The following is a 24,352-nucleotide window of genomic DNA, read 5'->3' as shown; positions in this document are numbered from 1 at the left end:
TAAGTCATCATCCTAATAAAAACCACAAAATTTTGTCAAAAATAAATCGGTAATTTTTTCAACAGCGGTAATAAAATTTCAGTCGAAGTTAACCACCATAAATGTACCCTGTGTCTGTGTGTGCAATTGGGACTTCTACATAATACACCGCAAAGGTTTCCCAATTTGGAAAATCCAGAAACTTCAGTGAATTACCTGTTTCTCGTTAACTTCACTTTCTCATCTTTCAAAGTTTTCGACTATGAATCCGAGCACTGACAAGTTGGTGAGGAGAACAACAATGGTGGCGACGGTTACTGCCGGTTATTTCCTACTAACTGCTGATTATGGCCCCGAACCTAATGTTCTTGATCCCGTAAGCCTTTCAATACAGTTTACTGTTCTTTGACTTAATCTAGGGTACTGTCGGTAATTTCTGGTTCTCGATTTTAGTTTAATTAGTTGTATTTCGCTTGTTGCGTTGTGTCATGATAAACTTCTACTCACATATCGAGATTGTTCATCGCTTCCATGGTGATTTCCTCGCTGATATTATAATTTTGATTATGTTTTCGTTATTGCAATTATCCCTTATTCGATAATCAAATTCCACTTTTGGTTTTCATAATCCTAACCCGGTCTCTCTCTCAAATTATAAAATTGGGGCCGATGTTTATAGCATTTTAAACCCCAAAACTACTAGATTGTAACATGGCTTGTCTAAATTGTAATCTGATTAGCAACTGTCAATGTTAATTTGCTACTGTGGGGTTTTATTCGATGATCTCCAAATGTGGGTTTTTAATGTTTAGATGCTTTTCTGGTTCATGTTATCTTGGGGGTTTTGGCCATTGTTATTTGCTGTCAATCCTAACACATTTCAAATAATAGATCAAGAATCGCATACAATCAGCAGAACAATCAGTGAAGAGATTCATCTTTGGATCTAAACAAGGAATTCAAGAACCCAAAAAGGCAACAGAGAAACGTTCATGATCTTTCTGACAACACAACCAGGTTTTCTTTTGATGTTTTTGCCTTTGATTGACCTTTAGAATGTGAATCTTGACTATCTTGTGGGATCACAGTGTTTGGATTCACTTTTCTTCTGCAGAATACAAAGGAAACAACTCCCAAATAGCTCTCATAGAGATTAGGAACTTTCTTTCTTCTCTTTTTGTATGATATTTGGTGTTTTTATTTCTATATAGTCTTTTCCTCTTGGACTTTATTTGCAGTTTTAACCTCATGTATGTATCTTTCATATGCTAGTGTTAATGTATTTTACTTTTCGTGTATATTGATTCTGTAGCCTTGGGATTTTAGTGTACACAAGGCCATAATTTGTGTATATGGATTCTATGAGGGTTTTGGATTTGCTTGTTAAAGATTTGATATCTCAATAGAATCTCATTCTCATGATCTGATCTTACCTGGGATCCCAAATCCCAATTTTGTCTGAAAAATGGATTTAATTGTAAATTGATCTCTTCTTTGTAATACGAATCGATAGTGCCTCATTTGTGGTAAAAAGCGACAATACAAGTGGCTTGATGAGCACAAAAAAAAAAAAAAAAAATTGATTTTTGGGTTTAGATTGAATTTGTCATCAATTTATTTGTTATAAAAAAAAACTCAAGATTGTTTTTTTTGGGTAAACATTTTTTTTTAATATTTGGATATCTACGCTAAATCTTTTAGTTATTTTATAAAATTGAGATCTCTCATATTTCTATTTCTATTTATATAATAAAGCTATATTATATTGTGGGAATAAAATTACATGACACTGATAATTTTGAAATAGCTAAATAATTTGTAATATTTGATATTTGTCAAGATCAATAATTTCTAATAACAAGATAAAATAATCAATTTTTATAGATATTAAGTTGCTGTAGTTATTTATTTTTCTTGATTTGATTGTTATATAAGGGCATATTTTATTGTGAAATGAGTATTTTATAACTTGTGTAAAAGATAAACATGGTTGATTTGTGTAGTATTTTTCAGACTTAAACCCTATTTTTTTTATCCATAATATTTCTTTTTAAATTAATATTAGATATTTGAAAAAATCTCATTCACATACCTGTCAAACAACCATCCACTCTCTCTCTCCCTCACTAAAAACGTCCGCACTCTTCACTTCACAGAAGCTCCCAACACAATGTCCCCTCTCTCTTCGTTCCTTCATTTACATAACTGTAATTTCCCTCCATGGCCACACCAAAATCTTCCTTTCGTATCGCACCATCATCTTCTTCACAATTCCTTCCATGGACACCCTTCAAATTCCCATCAAAACCCTCCAAAATCCTCTGTTCTCGAAACCCTAATCCACCCTCTCCTCCAGCACCCATAAATCTAATCTCAATTCTTCGAGTAATACCCGATTGGGCCGATGCAATACAAGAGAGTCGTTTGAAACAGAAGAGGCAACTTTACAAATACGAAGATTGGGTTGAACACAGAAGCTCTTTGAGACATCTCAGGCATCTGCTGTCAAGTCTGAGTTCTAGGGTGGTTTTATCGTTAGTCCCACCAGTTATTGCCTTCACGACGGTGGCTGTGGTGGTTGCGAGTTACAACACGGCGGTGTTTTGGGATTTGTTGCCGGAATTTTTCCCGATTTTGAGGGCTTCTTCTTTGCCTTACCAGTTGACAGCTCCGGCGTTGGCGCTTTTGTTGGTTTTCAGGACGGAAGCTTCGTATTCAAGGTTTGAGGAAGGGAGGAAGGCTTGGACGAAGGTGATTTCAGGGACAAATGACTTCGCTCGGCAAGTGATTGTTAGCGTGGAGACAGAATCTGTGTTGAAAACGGCGCTTTTGCAGTATATTCTGGCGTTCCCAATTGCTCTTAAGGTTTGTAATCTTTAAATCCAACAATAATGCATCCAATTTAGAGATATCTGTGTGCTGACCTTTTGTAGTTAAATTCAATGCAGTGCCATTTGATTCATGGATCCGACATAGGAGGAGACCTCAAGAATCTTCTTGAGGATAATGATTTAGATCTAGTTCTGAGTTCAAATCATCGCCCACGTTGCATTATCCAATTCATCTCTCAAAGTCTGAAGTTGCTGAATTTGGAATCATCAACACTAACCACGCTAGTAAGTCTTTAAATGTTTCAAACTCGTAACTTTGAGCTCAGAAGTAAAATCTTGGTTGTGGATTACGTTTCAGGAATCAAAAGTGACGTGTTTCCATGAAGGAATTGGTGTTTGTGAACAAATCACAAGCATACCTATCCCTGTTTCCTACACTCGTTTGACTTCAAGATTTCTTGTTCTATGGCATCTCACCCTTCCAATAATTCTGTGGGACGATTGTCACTGGATTGTAGTCCCCGCTACTTTCATCAGCGCTGCTTCTCTATTCTGCATCGAAGAGGTTTGTTTCATTGTTTGTTTTTCATTAAAAGCATTGACTTTTGAAGTAAAACCCTCCATTTTTCAAACTTCAGTTTCTATACAAATTTTGAACCTTTTTCCAAAATCTATTGAGAAAAATATGGGTTTGTAGTAAGCATTAGAAGCATAGCAATCTAGGTGTTGAATTTTCTACATAGTATATTACCATTTTTGTACTTTCAAAATCACTAGGTTTGACCTTTAAAGTCAAACTTAGCATTGAAATTTAAGAAGCTTGTTTTTAATTTTTATATTTGTATTTGTAGGTGGGGGTTCTGATTGAGGAACCATTTCCGATGCTTGCTCTGGATGAGCTATGCAAACTGGTTTATGACAATGTTCAAGAAACATTAAAAAGTGAGCAAAAGATTCGAAAATTACTTAACACCAAAATTAAGGATGCTGTTTCTTCTAGAAAGCTCGCAGCAAATGGGCACCCAGCTTCAGGAGGTGGACAAAGTATTTGGCCTAATAATTCCTCAAATAGTATAAACAATTGACGTATCTTTTATCTTTATGAGGAATGCTATGTTTTTAAAAGGCGATGTCTAATACTGTAGATGTTTATCTTCCATTATTATTATTATTATTGTATCTGTATATATATCTATATGTGTTTATAGGAGAAACAAGTCCATAATTTCGTGTAATACATTAGCAAATTATTTAAAGTTGGATGCCAATCATCAAAAGTCAAAAACCAATACAAACAAGATTGTTAAATCAACAATCACTTGTCAATTAAACTAGTCAACAAGTCATCCATTCGGGGTTATAATCTCCCAATTTCAATTTCTTGCATTTTGCAAAGAGTCTGATGCTTGTATCAAAAGTAACCCTCCAATATTACACTTTTGCCCACTATTTTGGGTTCAAACTTGTTCAAGCCTGCTTTTTGGCCAATCTTTATAGCCTCTAGGGAGGCACTTTCTTTGTTCCCACCCCAAATTGGCAAAACTTCCACCACCAACTTCTGCACCAAATTTCCCTCAATCCCCTTCAAAATCTCTTCGAAGTCACCAATACCCCCTCTTAAATCCAACAATACACTACACAGTCCTTCACCTTTACAATGCTCCAAGATTGTCCCTAACTTCAATTCATCAAAAACCCGTGTCTCGATTCCCGTTTCAGATCCCACCCCTGTCTGTTGATCTGTGAATATGACCACCTTTGAAGCTGATTCTTCAATCTGGATCACATGATTTGGATCTTTTGCAATTATAACACGCAACGGTTGGTTTGATTTGGGTTCTTTTGATTCAGGAACTGAATACTTTTGTAATGATTTTGAAGAAAGCACAACTGCATCATGTTCTTGTAATAGCCTTGAGTAGTATCCACCAGCCTCCATGGATTCTTCCCCAAGATCATCCGAGAGACCACCATCGATCGTGAGAGAGTATCTGTATTTCATCAAGACATTGTTATGTACTTATTTGAATTGTTGCTTTTGTTTGTTTAATTGTTAAAACTGATGAATATTGTGAATATTGTTTGTTGTAGTGTAAGATTTTGTCTCATTCAGACAGTTTATTCGGTTAAAAAACAGACTTTATATATAGGATTTATTTAGTAAGCTATATATATATATATATATATATATATATATATATATATATATATATATATATATATATATATATATATATATATATATATATATATATATATATATATATATTACATAAAGAGACATGAAAATGAGACTTATTTTCTCAAATACTCTTTGACACATCACTTATCCATACAACACTTAATGACCTCAAAATAAAACTTACCTTAAGGTAACAAAAGGGTTCCCAGTTTTCATTTGGTGTATCCATGCCTCATTAAGCTTTTTGCAGAGTTCTTCTTCAACACCAACTGTTACATCAATTCCTGCAGCTTGCAATTTAGCAACGCCCCTTGAGGCAACAATTGGATTTGGATCAACCATTCCCACCACCACCTTTTTCACTTTTGCTTTGATTAGTGCTTCAGAACATGGAGGAGTTCTTCCAAAGTGATTACATGGTTCTAAACTCACATATGCAGTTGAGTTCTCTGCCAATTCCCCAGCATCCCTTAAAGCAAAAACCTGTGAAATGGAATAAAAGAAGTGAGTCATATATCATATATGTGAAAGTTAGAAGCAGAAAAGGCAAATATTAAAGTAAGTACCTCAGCATGAGGTTGCCCAGCTTTGGGATGAAATCCTTCACCAATGATTTTCCCATCTTTAACGATAACACAACCAACCATGGGATTAGGGCTTGTATGCCCAATAGCTTTTCTAGCAAGCTCCACACACCTTCTTATATAAAATCCATCGTCATTATCTTTCTTATCATCTTTCCCTAGTGACGCTTCTTCACATGTAATCCCACCTAATCCAACGTGTCTCCTCATATTGTTTGATGAATCAGATACCCTTCTGGTTGAATTACATAACCCGAATCTGTAATTCGAAAAGGATTGAAATTTAACAAACTGGGTTGAAGGTGGGTTAGGGTTTAAGCAGCGAAACGAAGATGAGGTTTTTGTGGGATTGAGATTATAATTTGAAACTGGAAGTGTTTGGGCATACATTATGAAAACCCCAACAGCAACAACTTGTGAATTTGAAGTCCAGGACGATGTCACCCGATTTAGAGATTAAATAGGTTTTGAATCTCAAATCTCGATAGTGCATCAGAAGCGAGTCAAGGTTGAAGATGGCCTAGTCCATGCCCTCAACAAAATCAAAGAAGAAGAAAAAAATAGATTATTTCTGGTGGCCTGGTTCATGCCCACAGACCGGCTTTTCTCACCCATTTCTCTTATCATTTTTTGTGCTACATTCAACATATAAAATGGTGGATTAAATATTTTTTAAAATAAAATTAGTTTCATTTTGTACTTGCTACCATTAATCATCCATATCCAAATTTCATTTTAAATGTTGATGATTTTCAAGATTATTTGTTTTGAAATAAATAATTATTTTTAATATTTCTAATAGTTTTTAATTGAGTAAAACATAAACATAAATTATATTTATTAAATAAATATTGGTTTATGTTGGATTGTTAATGACGGTGAAAAATTGGAATGTCGGAAAGATAGAGAAATTAGTATTTTTAATAGAAAAATTGGGACAGAATGGATTGCTAAAAATAAATAATAATCAATTTAGAAATTAAATAACAATCAAACTTTCATACAATATTGTCCTTTATAGAAATTTAACTTTCATATAATACGCCTTCTATAGAATTTTTATGAATAGAGTAATGGAAAGCAAATACAGCCACACTAACATCAATTTTAGTTTGTATACGAATTTAAGCATTCTAAAAGTTATTTTCAACGTTTCATTGGTAGCGGGGTGACTTCCAGATTTTAAGATCCCTGTGCTAAGAAGAAAAATAGGGTGCTAAATTAATATATAAGTAAAATAAACTTAATAGTAAATAAATTAACTAAAAAGAAACGTATGGAATTTAATAAAAAGTTCAAGGGTTGATTATGTAACTTTTAAAGACTATTCCTTAAACATATTAGATTGAGGGTTGATTATGAAACTAAGGGCCAAAAGTGTCATTTGAATTTAAAACTTCAAAATGTGGTGGCCATGATTCAAACTTACATTGCTCCACACTAAGGTACGTGTTTATACCAATTAGGCTAGGCTACATACATTTTATGCAAAACTTTGAATAAATTCAAATATATTTAGTTATTAAATATATAATTTAATTAAAACTTTGACCCTATTTTTTTTCGAGGCCCTGTGCGGCTGCCCCTCTTGCCCCCCTTAAAACCACGCCTAATTGGTAGCTAGGGGTGAGCAAACCCGAACCAAGAAACCGACGAAACCGAAACCGAATCAAAACCGACGGTGTGGGTTTTAAATTTGTAAAAACCGACTTTCCGGGTTCGGTTTCGGTTTTGCCCCCAGAAACCGACCCAACAACCCAAGAAACCGACCCTTCTTTAAAACCGAGAAATCGACCCAGCAAACCCGCAAACCCGATGCTTTTTACTGATATATATATATATATATATATATATATATATATATATATATATATATATTAAAAAAATAAAAATAAATAAATGAAGCTTAGGTGTTTTTTTAATTATTTAACTAATTGTTACATTTCTGGAAAATGGGTTCAAACCCAAAACCCATGGGTTTAAACCCAGAAACTGTAAGTGTATGGGTTGAACCCAAGAAACCGAGAAACCGCCCAAACCGGTATCAAAAACCGAGAAACCGAACCGACCCTATTGGGTTCTGAAAACCAGAAACCGATCATTTACGGGTTGGGTTGGGTTGGGGTCCAAAACCGACCCAAACCGACCCATGCACAGCCCTATTGGTAGCTATGGATTTAAAAAATATATTAAAAAAAACAACTTTATTTATAAATACAAGCAAAAGTCATCTAGTTAGATGAACTAATGCATCTCATATTCTCATAGTCCACATCATATTACACGTAACATATCATAATATATACCAACGCAATAAACTGACATGAAGAACATACAAAAGTATGCATATATACTGCATACAAAAGTAACAACTCAGCTTTCATACGATGACAAAGCAAGAGCAAAACCTAATGCCCACCTTACTTTCTTCATTCTCCAAAATCTTCTCCAGTTCTGTTATTATGTCTTCAAACTTTGGCCTCGCGTCAGGATTCCGGTGCCAACATCTTTTAAGAAGCCTGTCCCCATTTAAAAATAAAAAAACATAGATTAGAAATAGTCAAGTATTCTTTTCAAGATATATACTTTTGACTTAATAAGTCAAATCTATAACTTTCAAGTTCATATATGACAAGATTTTTGTTAGGAATTCAACACTAACATCGTTCTATTGCTATACTTGTTATGGGTGTTTAATCTATTTATCCAAATACACAAACATTTTAAAGATTCATATCAAATTTTTAAGTTTATAAACTTTGTTTGACCTTAAAAAGCCAAATAATTCAATTTCAAAAGGGAGGGACAAATCACGACTTTTGGCTTCCTCATATGAATATTTAGTATATGTTATTAATTTAATAAGGAAACATGACTTAATCTGGTAAGCTATATATTTACAAATGCAGAAAGATCGACTTAACAAAGTAAGTAGCTTACATCCTTACGGGCTCCGGATACAAATATGAAGATAAAGGCGGCCTCGAGTCCTCATATGCTCGTTTATCCGCCACATGCTCGGGTGGTTCTTCTCTATTTGATGGTCCTCCTTGAAACATCTAATCCCACATATCCATGCAACATTTTAATTTGAACATTTTTAAGTTTTCAAGTCACATAACAAAAGCTAAAAAGTTGTTCAAATGTATCATTGATTAGTTTTGTGTTTGAAGATTCAAAATCATTTCCGATTATTAGTCATTTCCAGATGATTTCAACTTTATTATTTAAGTAACAAAAACTCACACCAAATCTTGAATTAGTTTGACCTAAAAGTCAAAAGCTATATGAGAAGTGATAGGTAGGACTTACTTCATGAACAATCAAAGCAAACGAGAAAACATCAACACTCTTGCCATAAGATTCTCGCCGATATACTTCAGGAGCCATATACCGATCTAAAAAAAAGATCATAAAATCAATAGGATTTCAAGAAACTTTATTATTGCTATTATTGTAATAAAAGTGGTAGATTTTGATACATGATCCAGTTCCTCCAGTCATTTTGTAACCATAAACATCTTTCTCCTGTGCAATTTTGCTCAACCCAAAGTCTGTCACTTTAAGACGCCCAGCTTCATCTTGCAATACATTTCTAAAATATGAAGAAATCATCATTTCATTTCGGAAGTTTAAAACTTGCAAAAAGAATCTTGACCCATTAATTATTTGATTTTGACCTCCCTTGTTTTTCTTAACAACAATGAACGCATACATTACATATATACCTTGGGGTTAAATCCCTGTGTATTATAGCATGAGGTTTATGGTGATGAAGATAATTCATACCCCTGCACAATGTAACTCAAGTTTTCATATAAATTCTTCAAAAGTTTGATGATAACATTGAAGATGAAATGAAATACCTTGCAATATCCAAAGCATAAGAGACAGCAGTCAATGAATCAAGTCTTCCTTTCTTCTTTAGAATGTCATACAAACTTCCCTACAAAATTCCAAATATTAAAGAACTATCAAGCCCATATATAAAAGAAAAAGAACTGAAAAGGGTACTAATACAAATACACATCATAAACAAAAAGTTAAAACCAAAAAGACTAACATTTTTTAAATACTCAGTTAGGAAAATCAAGCGATCCGAGTCTTTCAAGACACCAAGAAACTGCACTATGTTTGGGTGTCGCAATGTTTGCCATAACTCCAGTTCTTTCAAAAACGCTTTCCTGTAACATGTTTGACTTTCGAGGGTCAAACTCAAACGGACTAAATTCTCGATTCGAAAAGTACTAGGTTTGACTTTTGTTTGGTCAAAGCTCACCTCACAGTTTCGCTTGATGCAATTGAAGACCGGATTGTTTTAGCAGCGACTTCTGTGCCACGCCATTTTACTTTATAAACTTCACCATACGCACCCTGCTGTCATATGACATGGTTGACACGCGGGTTATGAAGTTCCTTTAATAAAGATTGCTTCAAGATTTTATTTTTTTTCTTATAAAATATAAAGTATTTACTTCGCCAATAAGAATTGATTCCTTCATGCGAACTTCTGTGTAATGAATTTGGTAACATGGAGTTTGGGAATCGAGTCCAACCTATACCAAAATATACTTTATGTCAAATGAATTAATATTGAATTTGTAAAAGTAATAGGTTCGGCATGAGGAGTGTCAAACATAGATTACTGGATCAAGTCCTCCATGTGCCTCGAGGATTTTACATATTTCCAAGTGACCTAAGCTACGTGCATCCGAAAGTGGCTGCAAACCAAAAGCAACAAACCTTGAAACAACCGTGAATTTTAACAGTGTGCCTGATACAGAGATGTATTAGGCACACTGTGTATCAGACTGATACATATTAAAAATATAAAACTTACCGTGCGACCCCAACGGTCAGTAGAGTTGACATCGGCTCCTTTTTCAAGAAGTAAGAGAATGATTTCGGTGCATCCTTCACAAGCAGCTAAGTGAAGTGCTGTTCTTCTATCATAATCTCCTACATTTGGTTCTACTCCTTTTTCAAGCTCTTGCATCACACCCCATTTGTTGCCTTTACCCGAACAATATAGAAGGCGATATGGCCCATCTGAGTCCGACTTTTGCACTTGCATTTGCTCCTACAGGAATATGAAATTCATCAAACCTATGGAAAAAAATAGCAATGTACTTTCATTGATTTGCTTATTGTAGCATCCTACTTTGATTTCTTTCTGTTATAGCATCATGCTTTGAAAAAACTACCCAATTATAGTAATGCTATCCAAATACAAGGAAATTTTCACTGCTATAATTAGGTACATCTTTTAAAGTACCTCATCTCAATAAGATTTTTCAGTTTTTGGAAAGTACAATGTTGTAATTGATTGAAATTAAAGTATGATTCTTTAATACACAAATGAATGCAACTTTAGTCCATTGTAAAATATCAAAATCATTGTAACATGTGATGATCTAAGTTCTGCACAAATTATAAGTAGAAACTAGTATCATCTACTTTAATTTGTACACATTTTATAAGAGAGAAGAAAAATTCAAAACTTGATGGAAACATGAAAGGTGGAGACATGTTATGACTTTTTGTGGGTCAAATTTGTCACAATTAGGATCGATCAATAGAGATGTAAATTTATATATAGAGAAAAAGAAACTTATTACTTTCAATTTTGCAATAAATATTGCTAAGAAAACGCATTTAAACATCAAATTTTATTAATAAAAACATGTCATTTTTGGATATGCAATCTTTTTCTCAGAGCTCAACAATGGAGGTAGTAAAATGCATTACAACAAAAATCGAAGTCATATTTTCCCCTAAATCTCCCACCTTGCACAAATTGTAGGTTTGCATAATCTTGTAGAATTAAACCTTTCTTGAAACATATACGGCATTTAAAAATTAACCGAAAGTCAATATTATGGACTTGTTTTGACTTTAATTGGTCAAATGAGTAACCATCAGGAATCCTCAAAAAATAGAATGTAGAAATGGATAAAAGCAAAAATGCTGTCTTGAATTATGCAAAATAGAGATTGACAATCTGATTAAATGCTTCAAACAAATAAATTATTTAAACATATCATTTGGGATCCAAAAAAATGAAATGCTTCACCACAAGATTCAAACTTTATCTCAAAGCTTGATGACATAGGAAATAAAATGCATCTTACAATACCCAGATCATATCTTTACCAAATTTTCACTAGAACACACTTTTTACAGGTTCAATCGCTTATATACACAAAAGACATATCATAAGTTGATAGATACTAAAATCAAATTAAAATAATAATAACTCACATAACTAGGTGATGATGAAGCATCCATGGCAACTCTGGTTCCAAGATTCTGTTGTTGAAGTTTGGAACGAAAATGTGTGACGATTTGCTATCAAGATTTATAAACACACATAATTTTATGGCCGATGAGATTAAGGAATAGACAAATAAGAACAAATAAAATACTGATTTACCAAGAAATGGAAAAGGGTAAGAAGAAAAACATAGTGTGTTTCGCCATGGTTGATTGGTGGGGAACATTCTCACGAGCAAATGAAATTGATATTTTGGTGGGAAATTTGGGGGAGAATTTTGACGCAATTCGACTTTATTCTACGAACTTGGCGTGTGGAATAGTTAAATTAAAATTCTATTTTATTAATTTCTTTTGTTAAAATTTATCATGTACATGGATAATATTAAATGATAATTTTACAAATCCTATCAAATATAACTAATTCGGTATCCTAAACTAAACCGCTTAATCTTAAATTATTTGTCATCATAGGCATCATTTGATAGTAATAATAATTACCTAAAAATGCTTATTAAAAAAAGACATTCAGTTATAGGTGAATCCGATAAAATATTTTAGCAAGCATCTACTTCCTCATGTAAAAGCATTTCCTCCGACTTTGATCAACGGTTTGAAAAATCCATAATAATGCAACATGGTCATCTTTCTCCGTTCTTTTTGTATTTATTATAAAGACATGTCCCAATTAATTAAAATAAACATTTATCTTCTTACCAATTGAATTCATACAACGAGAAAAAAAAAATAAAAAGGTCATAAAGAAAGAGACTTGCAGCTAATTACATCATCATCAGACGCCGGCAATTTAGGCACAGAAGTAGTAACCAACACCCCATCCACATTCGCCGCCTTATCCACATCAAAAACCACCGTGCTCAGCCCCTTTCCGACTACAAATATCTTCTTACCAATTCCAACAACCCGACAAGGTGGTCTAGTAAGTACAGCCGACAGCCTCCCAAAAGCTTCCCACTCCCTCTTATCTTTCCGCCACGTCATCACTCTAGTCCCTGAACTCTGATCCAACACATACAGCGTGTCCTCCACTACAATAGCTGGGCCCCGCCACCCACACACCATGTCAGAATCTGCATGCTGCCACGTGCCATTTAATGGATCATACACCACTGCATAAACATGTGAAGACACAGCAGAAGAGCCGCATTTTATATAGATTTTTCCGTTTAGGATTACAGAATCTTCTATTTCGGGAACAACGTTGGGATCCATGTGAGACGTCCATGTGTTTGTGTTGGAATCGAATGTGTCCCATGAATGTGGGTCGCTTGATTTTGACCCGAGTCCACCAATTGCATACATTTTGTCATCCATTGATTCACAAGCAAAATAACACCTGAATAAAAGTGTGTCGCTTTTATTGATAAAGAAATATTTACAAGTAAATTGCTATGAAAATAATACCTTGCAGTTGACAAAGGAGAAGCTTCTGTCCATGCATTCCTGCTAGCATCATATGAGTAAACTTCATCTGTAGCATCTTCAATCCAACCACATCCACCCAAAAAGTAAATATTTTTCCCCAAAACTTCAAATCCTACGCCTTTTCTTTTCAAACAATGAGGTGGAAGATCAGGGATACGCTTCCAACCTTTTTTGGGTAAGTTTGGGTCTAATACATAACAACAAAGTTGTTCCATTTTGTCTTTACACAATGCATAAATCCAAGTTTCAGTCAAATTATGCTTTTCACGATAGGATTGCCATTGTTTACTGCAAACCAAATCACGCCATGTTCTTGAGACACATTTGAGAAGGGAATGATATCTACGAGGAATTCTTGCTAAACAGGTTAGAGCAATGTCATCTGGGAGACCATTGATCAATGATGATTGTGTAGAAACAGTTTGATTTGATCCCTCTGATTCCCTTTCTAAAAGTTCCATATCCTTGCAACAATTTAAATCCCTGTAAAATACAATGAATGTCTAGATCATTGATCAATTTGAAGCCTAACTTGGTCACAGCCAAGTTTGTTTATATAGATCAATTCTATATAACACATAACTTTTTTGTATTTTACTTATGGAATTTCATTCAATTTACATCATACAAATTGAATCAATTTGCTTCAAGAGCAGAAAAAGTTTTGCAACAACAAAATTCCTGTCCATTTCAAAATCATTAGATTACACCGATTTTGAGATAACATCAAGTACCATAACTGCATAATTGGAACGACACATTTGCGTGTCCTATCAAAATTTATTCGTTTCGTGGTGATATAACCTTAAATTTCATCCATTGGGGCATAATATCTGCATCAATTGAATGAGAAACGCCTTTCAACCAAAGGCATATGTTCCAATTTACGATCAGTGAAATGCAACGAGTATCTAGATCAGATTAAGTCCTAGGTTACAAAAACACGAATCGCAGGTGGATATGAACAAATTATATCAAAATGAGATAGAGATTAGAAAGCAAAACCTTACAATCAGGTGCGCGTTGACTTGGAACTGATCAATTCGGATTGATTCTTCCAAAATCGAGTTTTTCGGAACCCTGATCCCTTTTCTGATTATGTAAAAATGAAAACGGATCCATGAGTATTGGTACGTTAGGGTCACTTTTTGAGTTATACATTCCTGTGGGGTGAGAATGACACAAGCCATAAGATATTTAGGGTGTTGTACTTTTGAATAAATTACACGAATCGTCCTGTCATATAGTTTAATATGTCTTTCGTCCTTTAACTTTTTTTTTTTTTTTTTTTTTTTTTTGGGATTGTTCTTGTGATGTCTTTTTATCGAGGTTTTGGTACCTGAAATGAATATTTCCTTAGAAAGTTATTTTCTCATTTAAACTTTTAAAACAATTATCAATCTTATTATTTTTTTCTGATTTAAACTTTCAAAACAATTAGAGTAAATTAATATTATTATTTAAACAAATGGATCCCACCACCTTTGAAACATCATGTCATATTATTATTTTAAAACAATTATCAATATTATTATTTTTTTCTCATTTAAACTTTTAAATAACCTTTATTAAATAATTTCAAAATATCTCTAGAGTTCTAAATTTTACAGGAAAAAACAGTCCCAAAATTTCAATCATCAAAATAGTAAATAAACTTCAAATTTAAGTGTGGAATACGATCCAAAATTTAACTTCAAATCTAGTTCAGAAAAACATGCGTGAATGTATCGTAGACATTAAAATAACGGTTCAAATAAAAATAGTATTTCATACACAACTAATCCTCTTCTAAATGTCAAATAGCCTCATAATCTTCTAAGCTTCTACAAACAGCTATTAACCTAAAAAGGAATGTCAACATAATGGGTAAGATTTTAAGAAGCCAAGTGAGTACAGCCCCATGATTTGTCTTATAAACAGTAGACAAATGAACACTCAATATATATACAAATGTATAAACTCGTACATCTTCAAAATCACAAAGCAAAGGGTATAAATCCATACTTTAAGACAAAGGGTACATGAATTCATAAACCACAGCAAAGGGTATAATAACTGGCAATCAAATTCAATCTTTTTTCCATCATCACATTATTAAATTGATTGTCATTTATGAATCACTTTGAAAATACAATTATTTGTGATATTTTTGAATAGTTGGTCACTTTCGTGGTTAGCTCTTTCTATATTATATTTATTACTTGTCATCAAAAATCAAAATATGTAGTTAAACTTAACACAATACAAATGTAACAATAAAAGTTGTAATGAGAAGTTTTCGTTGATGTATAAGTAAAATTACCTATTTATTATGCCTGCAATGTCGCTTAAAAAATTATATTCAAATTCTCCATAAACTAATCATATAAAGTGTAAAAATATGGGCAATCAATGACATGTATGATGAAAATTACCATCTGCGTAATATATAGGAAAGGAGCCTTCAAATACAAATACTACTAGAAATTCAAGAATTATAATTGCATACATTTGAGAACAATCAATCATCTTATCTTTTTGGTAACTATTATCTCCAGTCTTTGAACATGAGTTCATTGATCTGATCAATTCCAATATCAGAGTAAGGCTCAATGGGTCGATCATCTTCCTCCAACACAGGATCACAACACACTGGTTCTCTGCTGTTTTCATCTGTCATAAATATACTTACAAAATTATACTTTCTTTTATCAATTTAAGAAACTGACACAAAATATTTCATCTAAAGACCACTTTGTTGCATAAATTGAGAACACGTGAAACATGGTTGCATAGATAAGAAGCCTTATGGGAGATTAACTCACCGAATATTGAGTTGAATGATGATGGAGGTGGAGTTGCCATAAAGTTGAGGCCGATGTAGAATATGAAGATTGTTGCAATGATCACCATGGCATAAGCAGGAAGTGCCAATGCCCAGTACCTGAAAAGTTTAAATAAAAAAAAAAAGAAGCACATTAATTATACAAAGTTTCATAATAAGTTTTATGTAAAAAAGAAAATGTAACATCATTTATCCAATGCACACTTACTTACTTGCTAGGATAGTAGAAGATACCAATGGAATGTAACCAAGGATCAGGAACATATGCCCATACCATGAAAATAACTGTTGGAACAACAAAGCAATATAATATTAGGATCCTCTGAACACAAAATGAAACCTAACCAAAACTTTGAGAAAAGATTTAGTAAAAAGTGTAAAGAAGGAATAATACCTGTGGCAACAACAGTTGAAATGGCTCCTACAAACCCATAAACTTCAGAAGGGTTAGGACCATGGTCTCCTGAAACACCAACACCTGAAGCCCTTTTGTTGTCTGCTTCAAAAACAGAGAAAGTTGTTCCCCTGTTTCTAGAATAACTAAGAGTCCTTCTAGGGCTATTGAAAGAACGTTGATCTTCCATTATTGCCTTCTCTACTCGTCAGTCACAAATACCAAATACTCATTACTCCACGACTCCAAGTGAAAAACTCTGAAACATCGTGTATGCACAAATTTCAATAAGAATGCTGGAACATCGATATCAAAGAAATTCAAAGCCTTCTTCTACTTAATTGGATTACTTTGTAATCAGTGATAAGTAGGCTGGAATTATAATAAAAACTCGTGGAGTGCGCATACAATTTAGAGATTCAAGAACAAATACATATTAGATAACAAAGTGTTCATAATATCTTTAGAAATTCAAAGCTTTCTCCTACTTAAAATCTCCAAAGCAACATCAATTCGCATAAAAAACTGCTATACCTTTACCAAATAAGATTCGAGACTAAAGTTAAGTAAAATGAATGAACGATTGTGTTAATAATAGTAACAACTAATTACTTGGATTAGGATAGGGCTTTTGCTAAGCAAAATTAATAGATATTGAGAGATGGAGACTTGCCATTCTAGAGTTTGGGAAAGTAACGACGCCAGCAATAGAGAGTTCTCGACGAGATTCGTCGTCGAAGACGATGGATACGTTGTTGGCGATCGATCGTTAAATTGCAATTTGGAATAGCAGTGAGTTCAGATGTTGATCTTGATTTTTGAGTTCCTTCGGTAGTTCGATACTCGATAATCAATTGGACTGTGAATAGATGATTCTTAAAAGGCCCATGAATAGAGCAATGGCCCATTAAGAAGAGTCCACTATAATAAAAGGTCCAACCTCACATATGAAACTTGAATTATGGGTTTCATTTTTCCTCAGCCCCATCGGTAAAACGCGACAGCCGGAGGGAAGAAATTATACGGTTTTTTCTCTAACAATGGCTTAACCTTGCATTCATTGCTCGAGTTCATGCGTGTTTCAATGAAAACTGTGACATCTTCTTTTTTTACGGCCAGAAAAGACCGATTTATTTATGTTTGGTATTATAAATCAGAGTAATTTTTTACAGAAAACAGTTTGCAGAATTTGTTACCAAACAAGATATGATAAAACTTTAATAAAACATTTCTCAAAGAGAATGTACTTTTTATTAAATAATAAAATCTCGGGATGTCATGTTCCGATACATACCAAAAGCATAAACAGTATAAAATAAACCTTATAACAGTTATTTATAAATACTGGTCTATCATCCAAAATCTCTCGTCATGTCAACCAACTTATGCTCTTGTGTCACTACCTGTGATACAAAGAAAACTGAGTGGGTCATGCTTGGGAGCCTGGTGAGCATATAGGGTTTTCAACCCACAATAATATAATTATTATATTTAATCATCAAACAATCAACCCAATTACCCATCCCAATTATATTCTTTATTTCTTAAGGTTTTACCCTAAGAATCAATTATCCTTCCTTCATTCATTCCTAAGGATTGACCTAATGAACTGACACAAAGTCCATTGTTGCCCGAGGTTCATCTACACAGTACTAAATTCATAGCTACCAAGGTTCATCTACACAATACTAAATCCATAGCTACCAAGGTTCATCTACACAATACTAAATCCATATCTACCAAGGTTCATCTACACAATACTAAATCCATATCTACCAAGGTTCATCTACACAATACTAAATCCATAGCTACCATTGTATTTATATAAGACATTAAATCTATAGCTGCCACGGTTTTTAGAGTACACCGGTGAACACATCGTTCACAACACCTACAAGTTATGAATTTACCAACATTCCACTGGACTGTCAAGAATCGTCCGTGGTTGTCATCCATACTCTGCTGAATGATGGGGCCATCGTTTGGGTAAAGGTTTCACTCATTTTTCACCTGTCACTCTCATCTCATGATCTATATCATCTTACGTCTCATCCTCAAACTCATCTTTCATCACACACCAACTATTTCATCTATCAATGTTCTACCCAACATATTTGTAGATATAAATTACATATATAGTTTAAATCATATACAAACCTATATAAAACATTCATCCAACATCCATCTCAAATAAAATATATATATATATATATATATATATACACACATATAACACGTATTTCATAGCAAATACTTCATATCTATGTGTTAGAAGAAATTAATTACACACTCACCTGATTAGACGATGCTCGGACAGCACTACGGCTTGTAAAGTAGTATGCTTCAATGAAACCGGGGTATCTTCACACACCGAGCTTCTCGTAGGCAGAGCTTCAGCTTTGAAACTCTTTTCTCCTCGGGATCTTCGGGGCTTCGGGACTCGCTTCGGGTGTCGGGATGATACCGGGGCTTCAGGGGTACTTTAAGAGGGCTAGAGAGGGTATCGGGAGTGAGAGAGGTTGAGAAATTAGCAACCAAAACCGGCTGCCTTCGATTTCTATTTATAGGGCTGATTTTTCGATTTTCACGTCGTGAACCCTTTTTACACGTCGTGGGCTTGGTCAGGCATAGGTCATTGCGTTCGTCATTTGTCCACTTGCTCCGTCAGGCTCAAGAAGGCTCCAGAAGTCAGTTCACGTCGTGAATATTGTTTTCATGTCGTGGTCTCTGACACAACTTTGGGGTTCGTGCCCCGAACTTCAGAAATTCATATCTTTCGCATACGAGTTCCGTTTTTGACGTTCTTTATATCAACGCGTAGGTGAGATTATGCTCTACAACTCTCATTTAGACTCTGTCGGCTAATTTTGACTTTAATTTTTATTATATTTATTTTTAGTAGGCCGGGACAGGAAAACTCCGTTATAAACTCATAACTTCTTCATCTGACGTCTGTTTTCGTCTGTCTTTTTATCGTTGAACTACTATCGACGAGATCACCGATTCTCGTTTAGATTGTTCTGGCTAAAAAATCACTTCATTGTAAATTCACTATTTACGTCGCATTGTGTCGTGTCGGTTCTGTCGCGAAACTTCGACAGGTCATAACTTCTTCGTTATAACTCGGATTTCAGCGTTCTTTATATGTACGGAACCCTTGTAACATATACTAAAATTTAGTTAAGATTACTCCTTTATAAATAATCTTCCATCAAAAAATCACTTTTGATGCTTATCGTCTCTAAATTGACTAGCCCGGATTTACATGCGTTACAATTATCTCCCCCTTAGGATGATTATGTCCCAGAATCATCAACGAAAATAGGGCTTGTATAATGATTCCATACGTTATCTTTCCATCCTAAGTAATAACCGTGATGCTGAATCTTGCACCTGTTCTTCGTACTATGTTGGAATTTCATTCGTAACCTTTGAGTTACAAAATAAATCCTTATTGAGGACTCTTTCTTCTTCTTCTTCTTCTTAGGATAAGTACTTTCCTTTATCTATTGTAACAGATCGATGGGTCATGTTCTAATGGCCTTTCATCGTATGATGCAACGCTTAGACTCAAGCCTCTTAGAGTCAAATTCTAAAATGGAATATACTTTCCTTCATATTCTAATGTGATATGATCACATTTTAGCATGTAGCATTTCTAGCTAGTAACTTCTTTAACAACGAGTGCGATATAATTGATCGCTTTGATTTCAATCTTCCGGCTTAAGTCAGATGCTACATCGAACTTGGTTCTTTGAACCACGTAACAAACTCATCGTAGTCAGACTCAATTTGATATGACCACTAGGGTCGGAATAACAATTACCTCATTAGTCATTACCGAAACAATGGTAACGACATAATTGAATAAAAACAGAATCAATCACTAGCTTCTTGGTAACCTTATGACTTTCCCTGATCCAAGCGTGAGTCTTGTGCTTCCAGTAGTATAGATCTTTACTACTATTCACACCTACTCATACTCGTCCCAAGTATTATCTCGTAGTCCCCAAGTCCTAAAATCACAAAACAATTTAACACATACGAATGTGTCCAATTAATCATACAAAATTTCCTAGACTCTACTAGACTTCTTCCATGCGTATCTTCAATCATCAATTCTAATTCAACTCGGTTGGTGATGGAAATTCCAAACGATGGGACAACTTCAAGAATTAGACCAATCGTTCCATCATCCTGCCAATCGAAGGTGTACTTCAGACGTACCGTACTCCTTTAAACATACTGTTATTTTATCAGACATAAACTAAAGGTAAGATACCACCTTTTATATCTTCTGATAGGTGTCATTCAATACGTCAGATAACAAAACCAGGGTTTATATTAATTCTTGAAACCATTACACAAAAGTTCAAGTTCACCATATACTATGCCTTTAATAGGCTACACCATAAGTTACTATTCACATTGTTACTTCATACTTTGATCTTTGGATATGAAATACTTATTCCTGATTCCCCGCGTTATTGTTTGCTTCGTCGAGGATCATGTGGAATGCCATTGGCTTTGGTGGTGCCTCTAGCCTTGTTGCCCCATTTTTCTTTGGGCAATCTCTAGACGTGTGCCCCTTTCCTCCGCATCTGTAGCATACCTTATCATTATGTGTACAATTCGTGGAATAGTGGCTGATCCTTCCACATTTGTAACAAGTTACTTCTTCATTGCATGTTCTAAAGTGCTTCTTCCTGCACTTTTCACACCACTTGGCTCCATACCTATGGTCATCCAAGTTAGACTTTGCGAACTTTCCCTTACCATCAGGTCTTGAGGATCCTTCAAGCTTCCTCTTCTCGCCAACTTCAACTTTCTCCAGACCCTTTTCCCTTATTTGGGTCTCCACATTCTTGGCTGCCTAGATGGCGGCTATCAAAGTGGTTGCTTGCTTGACCATTGGACCAAAGTCCGCTGGTAATCCATTGGCAAACTTGTTGACCTTGGAAAGTTCTGTTGGAAGTAGGTAGGGAACAAGCTTCATCTTCTCCGTAAAACTAGTAGCGTACTCGGTGACGCTCAATCTTCCCTTCTTTAGATTCTGGAAATCATTGTTGATTTCCAGAAGATCCTACTCAGAGTAGTATTGTATCTTTAGTTGCACCACAAAATCTTCCCAAGTCATCTTGCTAGCTTCTCCCTTTGGCATCGAACCCACTAGTAGCTTCCACCAATTCAACACTCTGGACTTTATCTGTAACATCCCGTTTTAAATAGAGTAATTAAATAATAAACTCGGAACCTTGAAAAACAATAATAATTATTATTTTATATTATTATAGTCCAAAAGCAAGTAATGATAATCGGATGTTAGAAGTCGGGGGTTAAAAGTGTAAGTTGCAGATTAGTTTTGTAAATATTTATGAAGACAGGGGCTAAATGGTAACTTTTGGGACTTCATTTGAAAAGATTTAGAAGGGTAAAGGGCTATTGGTAAGTATAAGACTTAATTTGTAAAGAATCTCAAGAGGCTGGGTTTAAAAGGTAAATTTTGGACCTTATTTGGAAAGAATAATGGAAGGAGCGGCCATTTATGTGATTATGGGATAAATCTTAAAGGATCCGGGTATTTAAGCATAATACCACTGCAAACCCTAACCCTATTTCACTATTCCCAGCCGTCACCCTCTTCTTCACCTTCGCAGCTGCCATCTCCGCGCCTTAGTGTGAGTTTTCTCTGCTCCGGTCACCGGCGAACTCGAGGACGCAAATCACGACCGACCATTGTCGCCGTCGAAGACAACCTCACCACCGTTGTTGCACTGCCAACGACAAAGACGAGTTCTCCTTCTTCTTTATGCCAACGCGCCACAACCACCACTCTCTTCGCCGGAAAAAGACGAGAGTTAGACTGATAGGGTGGTCGTGGGAGGGGTGGTTGAACCGACTACTTTTGGAGTTTGATGTAGTCGTCGTCTCTATGCGGTTGTCTCGCCATAAGCTGTCGCCGATTATGCTGCTTCTGCCGGTTGTTTCATTCAACGCCATTCGCCTCCATGGTCGCCGCCGCTGCTAGCTTTCTTGTGCTGCTGCCTTTGCCACCCACCTCAATGGGTGTTGGATTTATTTTATAGGCAGGAAATGTGTGTCCGTGTACTGTGATGGGATGAGGCCACCGGAGATCGGAAGAAACCACCACAGCCACCATTGTAGGGTGGTGGCTGCCACCATCTGTCGCCGTCGGACACCTTAAAGTGGTTGTGTGTGTTTAATTAGTGTAGTGTGTGTGTCTATTTGTGATTTCATTGTAACTGTAAAAAAATTGGAGTAAAGAAATTGAAAACCACCACCTTAGGGTGGTGGATGCCGCCTCCTACCACCACCGGCCGCCGTGTCAGGTGGCGGTGTGCCTTGTTGGGTAGTAACTAGTTTGGGGTGTTTGGAAAAGGGACTAAAACCCTAACGGGCCTTGTAAGCCCTAATGGGCCCAATGAAGCTTAATTGACCTAAAATCCCAAGCATGTCATTAACTGGCTTAGTGAAACCCTAATGGGTCTAATGGACCCTAATTGGCCCAATAAAGCACTAATCGACCTAAAAGCCCAACAAATTGATAAATGGGCTAGTATTTGGGTTGGAAACACTAATTAGGGTTTAGAAAACCCTAATGCCAATAAACCCCTAATTTTGAGAATTAATCGGGACACACACGAGAATTATTTAATAGTTTGAAATATTAAATAATAATCATTGGCAAAGATTAATATAAGCAATATTGGACTTAGTGGATTAAGTCCTTAATGGGTTAAGTACCCTAATTGTCATTTCATGTGGAAACCCTAATTCCACTTGGGCCTTGAGTTGGGCCTTCCTTTTTGGGTTTTGGTGATTGGACTATTAATGGGCCTTTCAAGAATAAGTAAATGGACTAAATAATTGTATGGGTTTTAGGATAAGGCCCATGTGAGAGTCTTGGGCCCAATTTGGAAAATTAGGCCATAGATGGGCCATAACTGGGCCTTTATGATTATGTGATATTGGGCCATGGGAATACAAATAGTTTGGACTAGAATACTTGAACGGGACTTAAGGAAAGACCATGTAGAGGTCTGGGCCCAATTTGGAAAATTAGGCCATATGTTGGGCTTTAGCCCATTGGTTGACTATTGGGCCTTTGGAGTGTGAGTTGGACCTTGGGCTTGGAACCCAATTATTAATTGGGTGTTGTTTGATGCTGATAGCTTGGGAATCTGTCAACCAGCAACTGGAGTTTTGCCTGTGGGACTTCAGCAGTGCGCCAGGTGAGTTATCTTCACTATACTAAGGGGTCTAAGGCACCAAGGCCGGCCCATTGGATATGTTATCCTAGTAGTGTTAAATGTTGAGTATGAGTTAGTGTTGCATGCTTGTGGTTATGTCAGTTAGGTAGACCTGTAGGACTACCTGTGATGTTATATGATTATTGCATGCTCAGTAGTTATGTTATATGTTATGTGGGATGGGTTGAGGTTGTACTACTCCGTGCGGTAGCCAACAAACCCCAGAGTATTCCAGATATAAGTTGAGGGCTCGGTAGGCATCCCATATACTCATACTGAGGACTCGGGAGCAATCCAGATACGAGCTGAGGTCCCGGTAGGCATTCCAGACTCATACTGAGGGCTCGGTGACAATCCAGATACGAGTTGAGGGCCCGGTAGGCATTCCAGACTCGTACTGAGGGCTCGGTGGCAATCCAGATGTGAGCTGAGGGCTTGGTAGGCATTCCAGGCTCACACTGTAGGCCCAAGGGTATTCCAGTTTGTAAAGTTGTGGACCCGTTACGTGTTGTTCTGTTCAGTTGTTATGTTATCATGTTGTTGACATGGTTATGTGGAATGTATGTGT

General features: G+C 35.5%; 6 protein-coding genes across 12 annotated transcripts; 2 read left to right on the top strand and 4 right to left on the bottom strand.

Moving 5' to 3' along the window:
* The first annotated feature begins 131 nt into the window (after positions 1-131).
* LOC145101630 (uncharacterized) lies at positions 132-1,398 on the top strand. 2 transcript variants are annotated; one of them, XM_079038875.1, is made up of 3 exons: positions 132-355; positions 871-996; positions 1,068-1,398. In XM_079038875.1, the coding sequence occupies exons 1-2, from the start codon at positions 242-244 to the stop codon at positions 973-975; spliced, it is 219 nt and encodes a 72-aa protein (XP_078895001.1). In that variant the 5' UTR covers positions 132-241; the 3' UTR covers positions 976-996; positions 1,068-1,398. The 2 variants fall into 2 exon arrangements, with proteins under 2 accessions (XP_078895001.1, XP_078895000.1); XM_079038874.1 differs by having other exon boundaries at positions 133-355; positions 1,094-1,398.
* A 694-nt stretch (positions 1,399-2,092) lies between these two features.
* LOC145101629 (voltage-dependent chloride channel 1, chloroplastic-like) lies at positions 2,093-4,001 on the top strand. Its single transcript, XM_079038873.1, has 4 exons — positions 2,093-2,844; positions 2,928-3,095; positions 3,169-3,375; positions 3,662-4,001. Exons 1-4 carry the CDS (start codon positions 2,200-2,202, stop codon positions 3,893-3,895), a joined length of 1,254 nt encoding a protein of 417 aa, XP_078894999.1. The 5' UTR covers positions 2,093-2,199; the 3' UTR covers positions 3,896-4,001.
* Positions 4,002-4,028: 27 nt separating this feature from the next.
* On the bottom strand, positions 4,029-6,199 carry PYRD (Cytidine/deoxycytidylate deaminase family protein). The gene is made up of 3 exons (XM_079038872.1): positions 5,559-6,199; positions 5,177-5,475; positions 4,029-4,801 (listed from the first exon to the last, which is right to left on the bottom strand). The coding sequence occupies exons 1-3, from the start codon at positions 5,964-5,966 to the stop codon at positions 4,222-4,224; spliced, it is 1,287 nt and encodes a 428-aa protein (XP_078894998.1). The 5' UTR covers positions 5,967-6,199; the 3' UTR covers positions 4,029-4,221.
* Positions 6,200-7,765: 1,566 nt separating this feature from the next.
* Positions 7,766-12,089, bottom strand: LOC145100135 (serine/threonine-protein kinase 12-like). Of its 4 annotated transcripts, none has more exons than XM_079037519.1 (12): positions 11,838-12,089; positions 10,417-10,656; positions 10,214-10,297; positions 10,052-10,132; positions 9,856-9,953; positions 9,640-9,760; positions 9,443-9,522; positions 9,305-9,367; positions 9,059-9,171; positions 8,889-8,974; positions 8,517-8,635; positions 7,766-8,095 (listed from the first exon to the last, which is right to left on the bottom strand). In XM_079037519.1, exons 1-12 carry the CDS (start codon positions 11,862-11,864, stop codon positions 7,957-7,959), a joined length of 1,251 nt encoding a protein of 416 aa, XP_078893645.1. In that variant the 5' UTR covers positions 11,865-12,089; the 3' UTR covers positions 7,766-7,956. The 4 variants fall into 4 exon arrangements, with proteins under 4 accessions (XP_078893645.1, XP_078893646.1, XP_078893647.1 ...); XM_079037520.1 differs by having other exon boundaries at positions 9,856-9,950; XM_079037521.1 differs by having other exon boundaries at positions 10,223-10,297; positions 11,838-12,088.
* Positions 12,090-12,537: 448 nt separating this feature from the next.
* SKIP4 (SKP1 interacting partner 4) lies at positions 12,538-14,500 on the bottom strand. 2 transcript variants are annotated; one of them, XM_079038870.1, is made up of 3 exons: positions 14,301-14,500; positions 13,275-13,778; positions 12,538-13,206 (listed from the first exon to the last, which is right to left on the bottom strand). In XM_079038870.1, the coding sequence occupies exons 1-3, from the start codon at positions 14,483-14,485 to the stop codon at positions 12,606-12,608; spliced, it is 1,290 nt and encodes a 429-aa protein (XP_078894996.1). In that variant the 5' UTR covers positions 14,486-14,500; the 3' UTR covers positions 12,538-12,605. The 2 variants fall into 2 exon arrangements, with proteins under 2 accessions (XP_078894996.1, XP_078894997.1); XM_079038871.1 differs by having other exon boundaries at positions 14,306-14,441.
* Positions 14,501-15,694: 1,194 nt separating this feature from the next.
* Positions 15,695-17,324, bottom strand: LOC145101625 (phosphatidylinositol N-acetylglucosaminyltransferase subunit P-like). 2 transcript variants are annotated; one of them, XM_079038868.1, is made up of 5 exons: positions 17,187-17,324; positions 16,514-16,772; positions 16,332-16,404; positions 16,100-16,218; positions 15,695-15,947 (listed from the first exon to the last, which is right to left on the bottom strand). In XM_079038868.1, exons 2-5 carry the CDS (start codon positions 16,701-16,703, stop codon positions 15,823-15,825), a joined length of 507 nt encoding a protein of 168 aa, XP_078894994.1. In that variant the 5' UTR covers positions 16,704-16,772; positions 17,187-17,324; the 3' UTR covers positions 15,695-15,822. The 2 variants fall into 2 exon arrangements, with proteins under 2 accessions (XP_078894994.1, XP_078894995.1); XM_079038869.1 differs by having other exon boundaries at positions 16,514-16,809; positions 17,187-17,321.
* Positions 17,325-24,352: the final 7,028 nt, after the last annotated feature.

Source organism: Lactuca serriola, chromosome 4 (assembly GCF_051521515.1).
Source record: "Lactuca serriola cultivar US96UC23 chromosome 4, Lser_US96UC23_V15, whole genome shotgun sequence".
NCBI classification, from domain to species: Eukaryota; Viridiplantae; Streptophyta; class Magnoliopsida; order Asterales; family Asteraceae; genus Lactuca; species Lactuca serriola.
This window is presented reverse-complemented; position numbering and strand designations above follow the sequence as displayed.

Bases quoted from the DNA above. Each gene is read 5' to 3' on its own strand.
- LOC145101630 (XM_079038875.1), top strand. From the start codon at position 242: ATGAATCCGAGCACTGACAAGTTGGTGAGGAGAACAACAATGGTGGCG. The intron at 356-870 runs GTAAGCCTTTCA...TTCAAATAATAG, and splicing joins AACCTAATGTTCTTGATCCC to ATCAAGAATCGCATACAATC.
- SKIP4 (XM_079038870.1), bottom strand. From the start codon at position 14,485: ATGGCTTGTGTCATTCTCACCCCACAGGAATGTATAACTCAAAAAGTG. The intron at 13,779-14,300 runs GTTTTGCTTTCT...TGTATTTTACAG, and splicing joins AACGCGCACCTGATTGTAAG to GGATTTAAATTGTTGCAAGG. The intron at 13,207-13,274 runs GTATTATTTTCA...ACTTTTATTCAG, and splicing joins TCTCCTTTGTCAACTGCAAG to GTGTTATTTTGCTTGTGAAT.
- LOC145101629 (XM_079038873.1), top strand. From the start codon at position 2,200: ATGGCCACACCAAAATCTTCCTTTCGTATCGCACCATCATCTTCTTCA. The intron at 3,096-3,168 runs GTAAGTCTTTAA...ATTACGTTTCAG, and splicing joins CATCAACACTAACCACGCTA to GAATCAAAAGTGACGTGTTT. The intron at 3,376-3,661 runs GTTTGTTTCATT...TTGTATTTGTAG, and splicing joins CTCTATTCTGCATCGAAGAG to GTGGGGGTTCTGATTGAGGA.
- LOC145100135 (XM_079037519.1), bottom strand. From the start codon at position 11,864: ATGGATGCTTCATCATCACCTAGTTAT. The intron at 9,172-9,304 runs GTATATATGTAA...TTCATATTTTAG, and splicing joins CACAGGGATTTAACCCCAAG to AAATGTATTGCAAGATGAAG. The intron at 8,975-9,058 runs GTATCAAAATCT...TCTTTTTTTTAG, and splicing joins GACTGGAGGAACTGGATCAT to ATCGGTATATGGCTCCTGAA.
- PYRD (XM_079038872.1), bottom strand. From the start codon at position 5,966: ATGTATGCCCAAACACTTCCAGTTTCAAATTATAATCTCAATCCCACA. The intron at 5,476-5,558 runs GTACTTACTTTA...TCCATTTCACAG, and splicing joins CTGGGCAACCTCATGCTGAG to GTTTTTGCTTTAAGGGATGC. The intron at 4,802-5,176 runs GTAAGTTTTATT...GATGAAATACAG, and splicing joins AACCCTTTTGTTACCTTAAG to ATACTCTCTCACGATCGATG.
- LOC145101625 (XM_079038868.1), bottom strand. From the start codon at position 16,703: ATGGAAGATCAACGTTCTTTCAATAGCCCTAGAAGGACTCTTAGTTAT. The intron at 16,219-16,331 runs GTAAGTAAGTGT...TAAACTTTTCAG, and splicing joins ATCTTCTACTATCCTAGCAA to GTACTGGGCATTGGCACTTC. The intron at 15,948-16,099 runs GTGAGTTAATCT...TATTTATGACAG, and splicing joins ATCATTCAACTCAATATTCG to ATGAAAACAGCAGAGAACCA.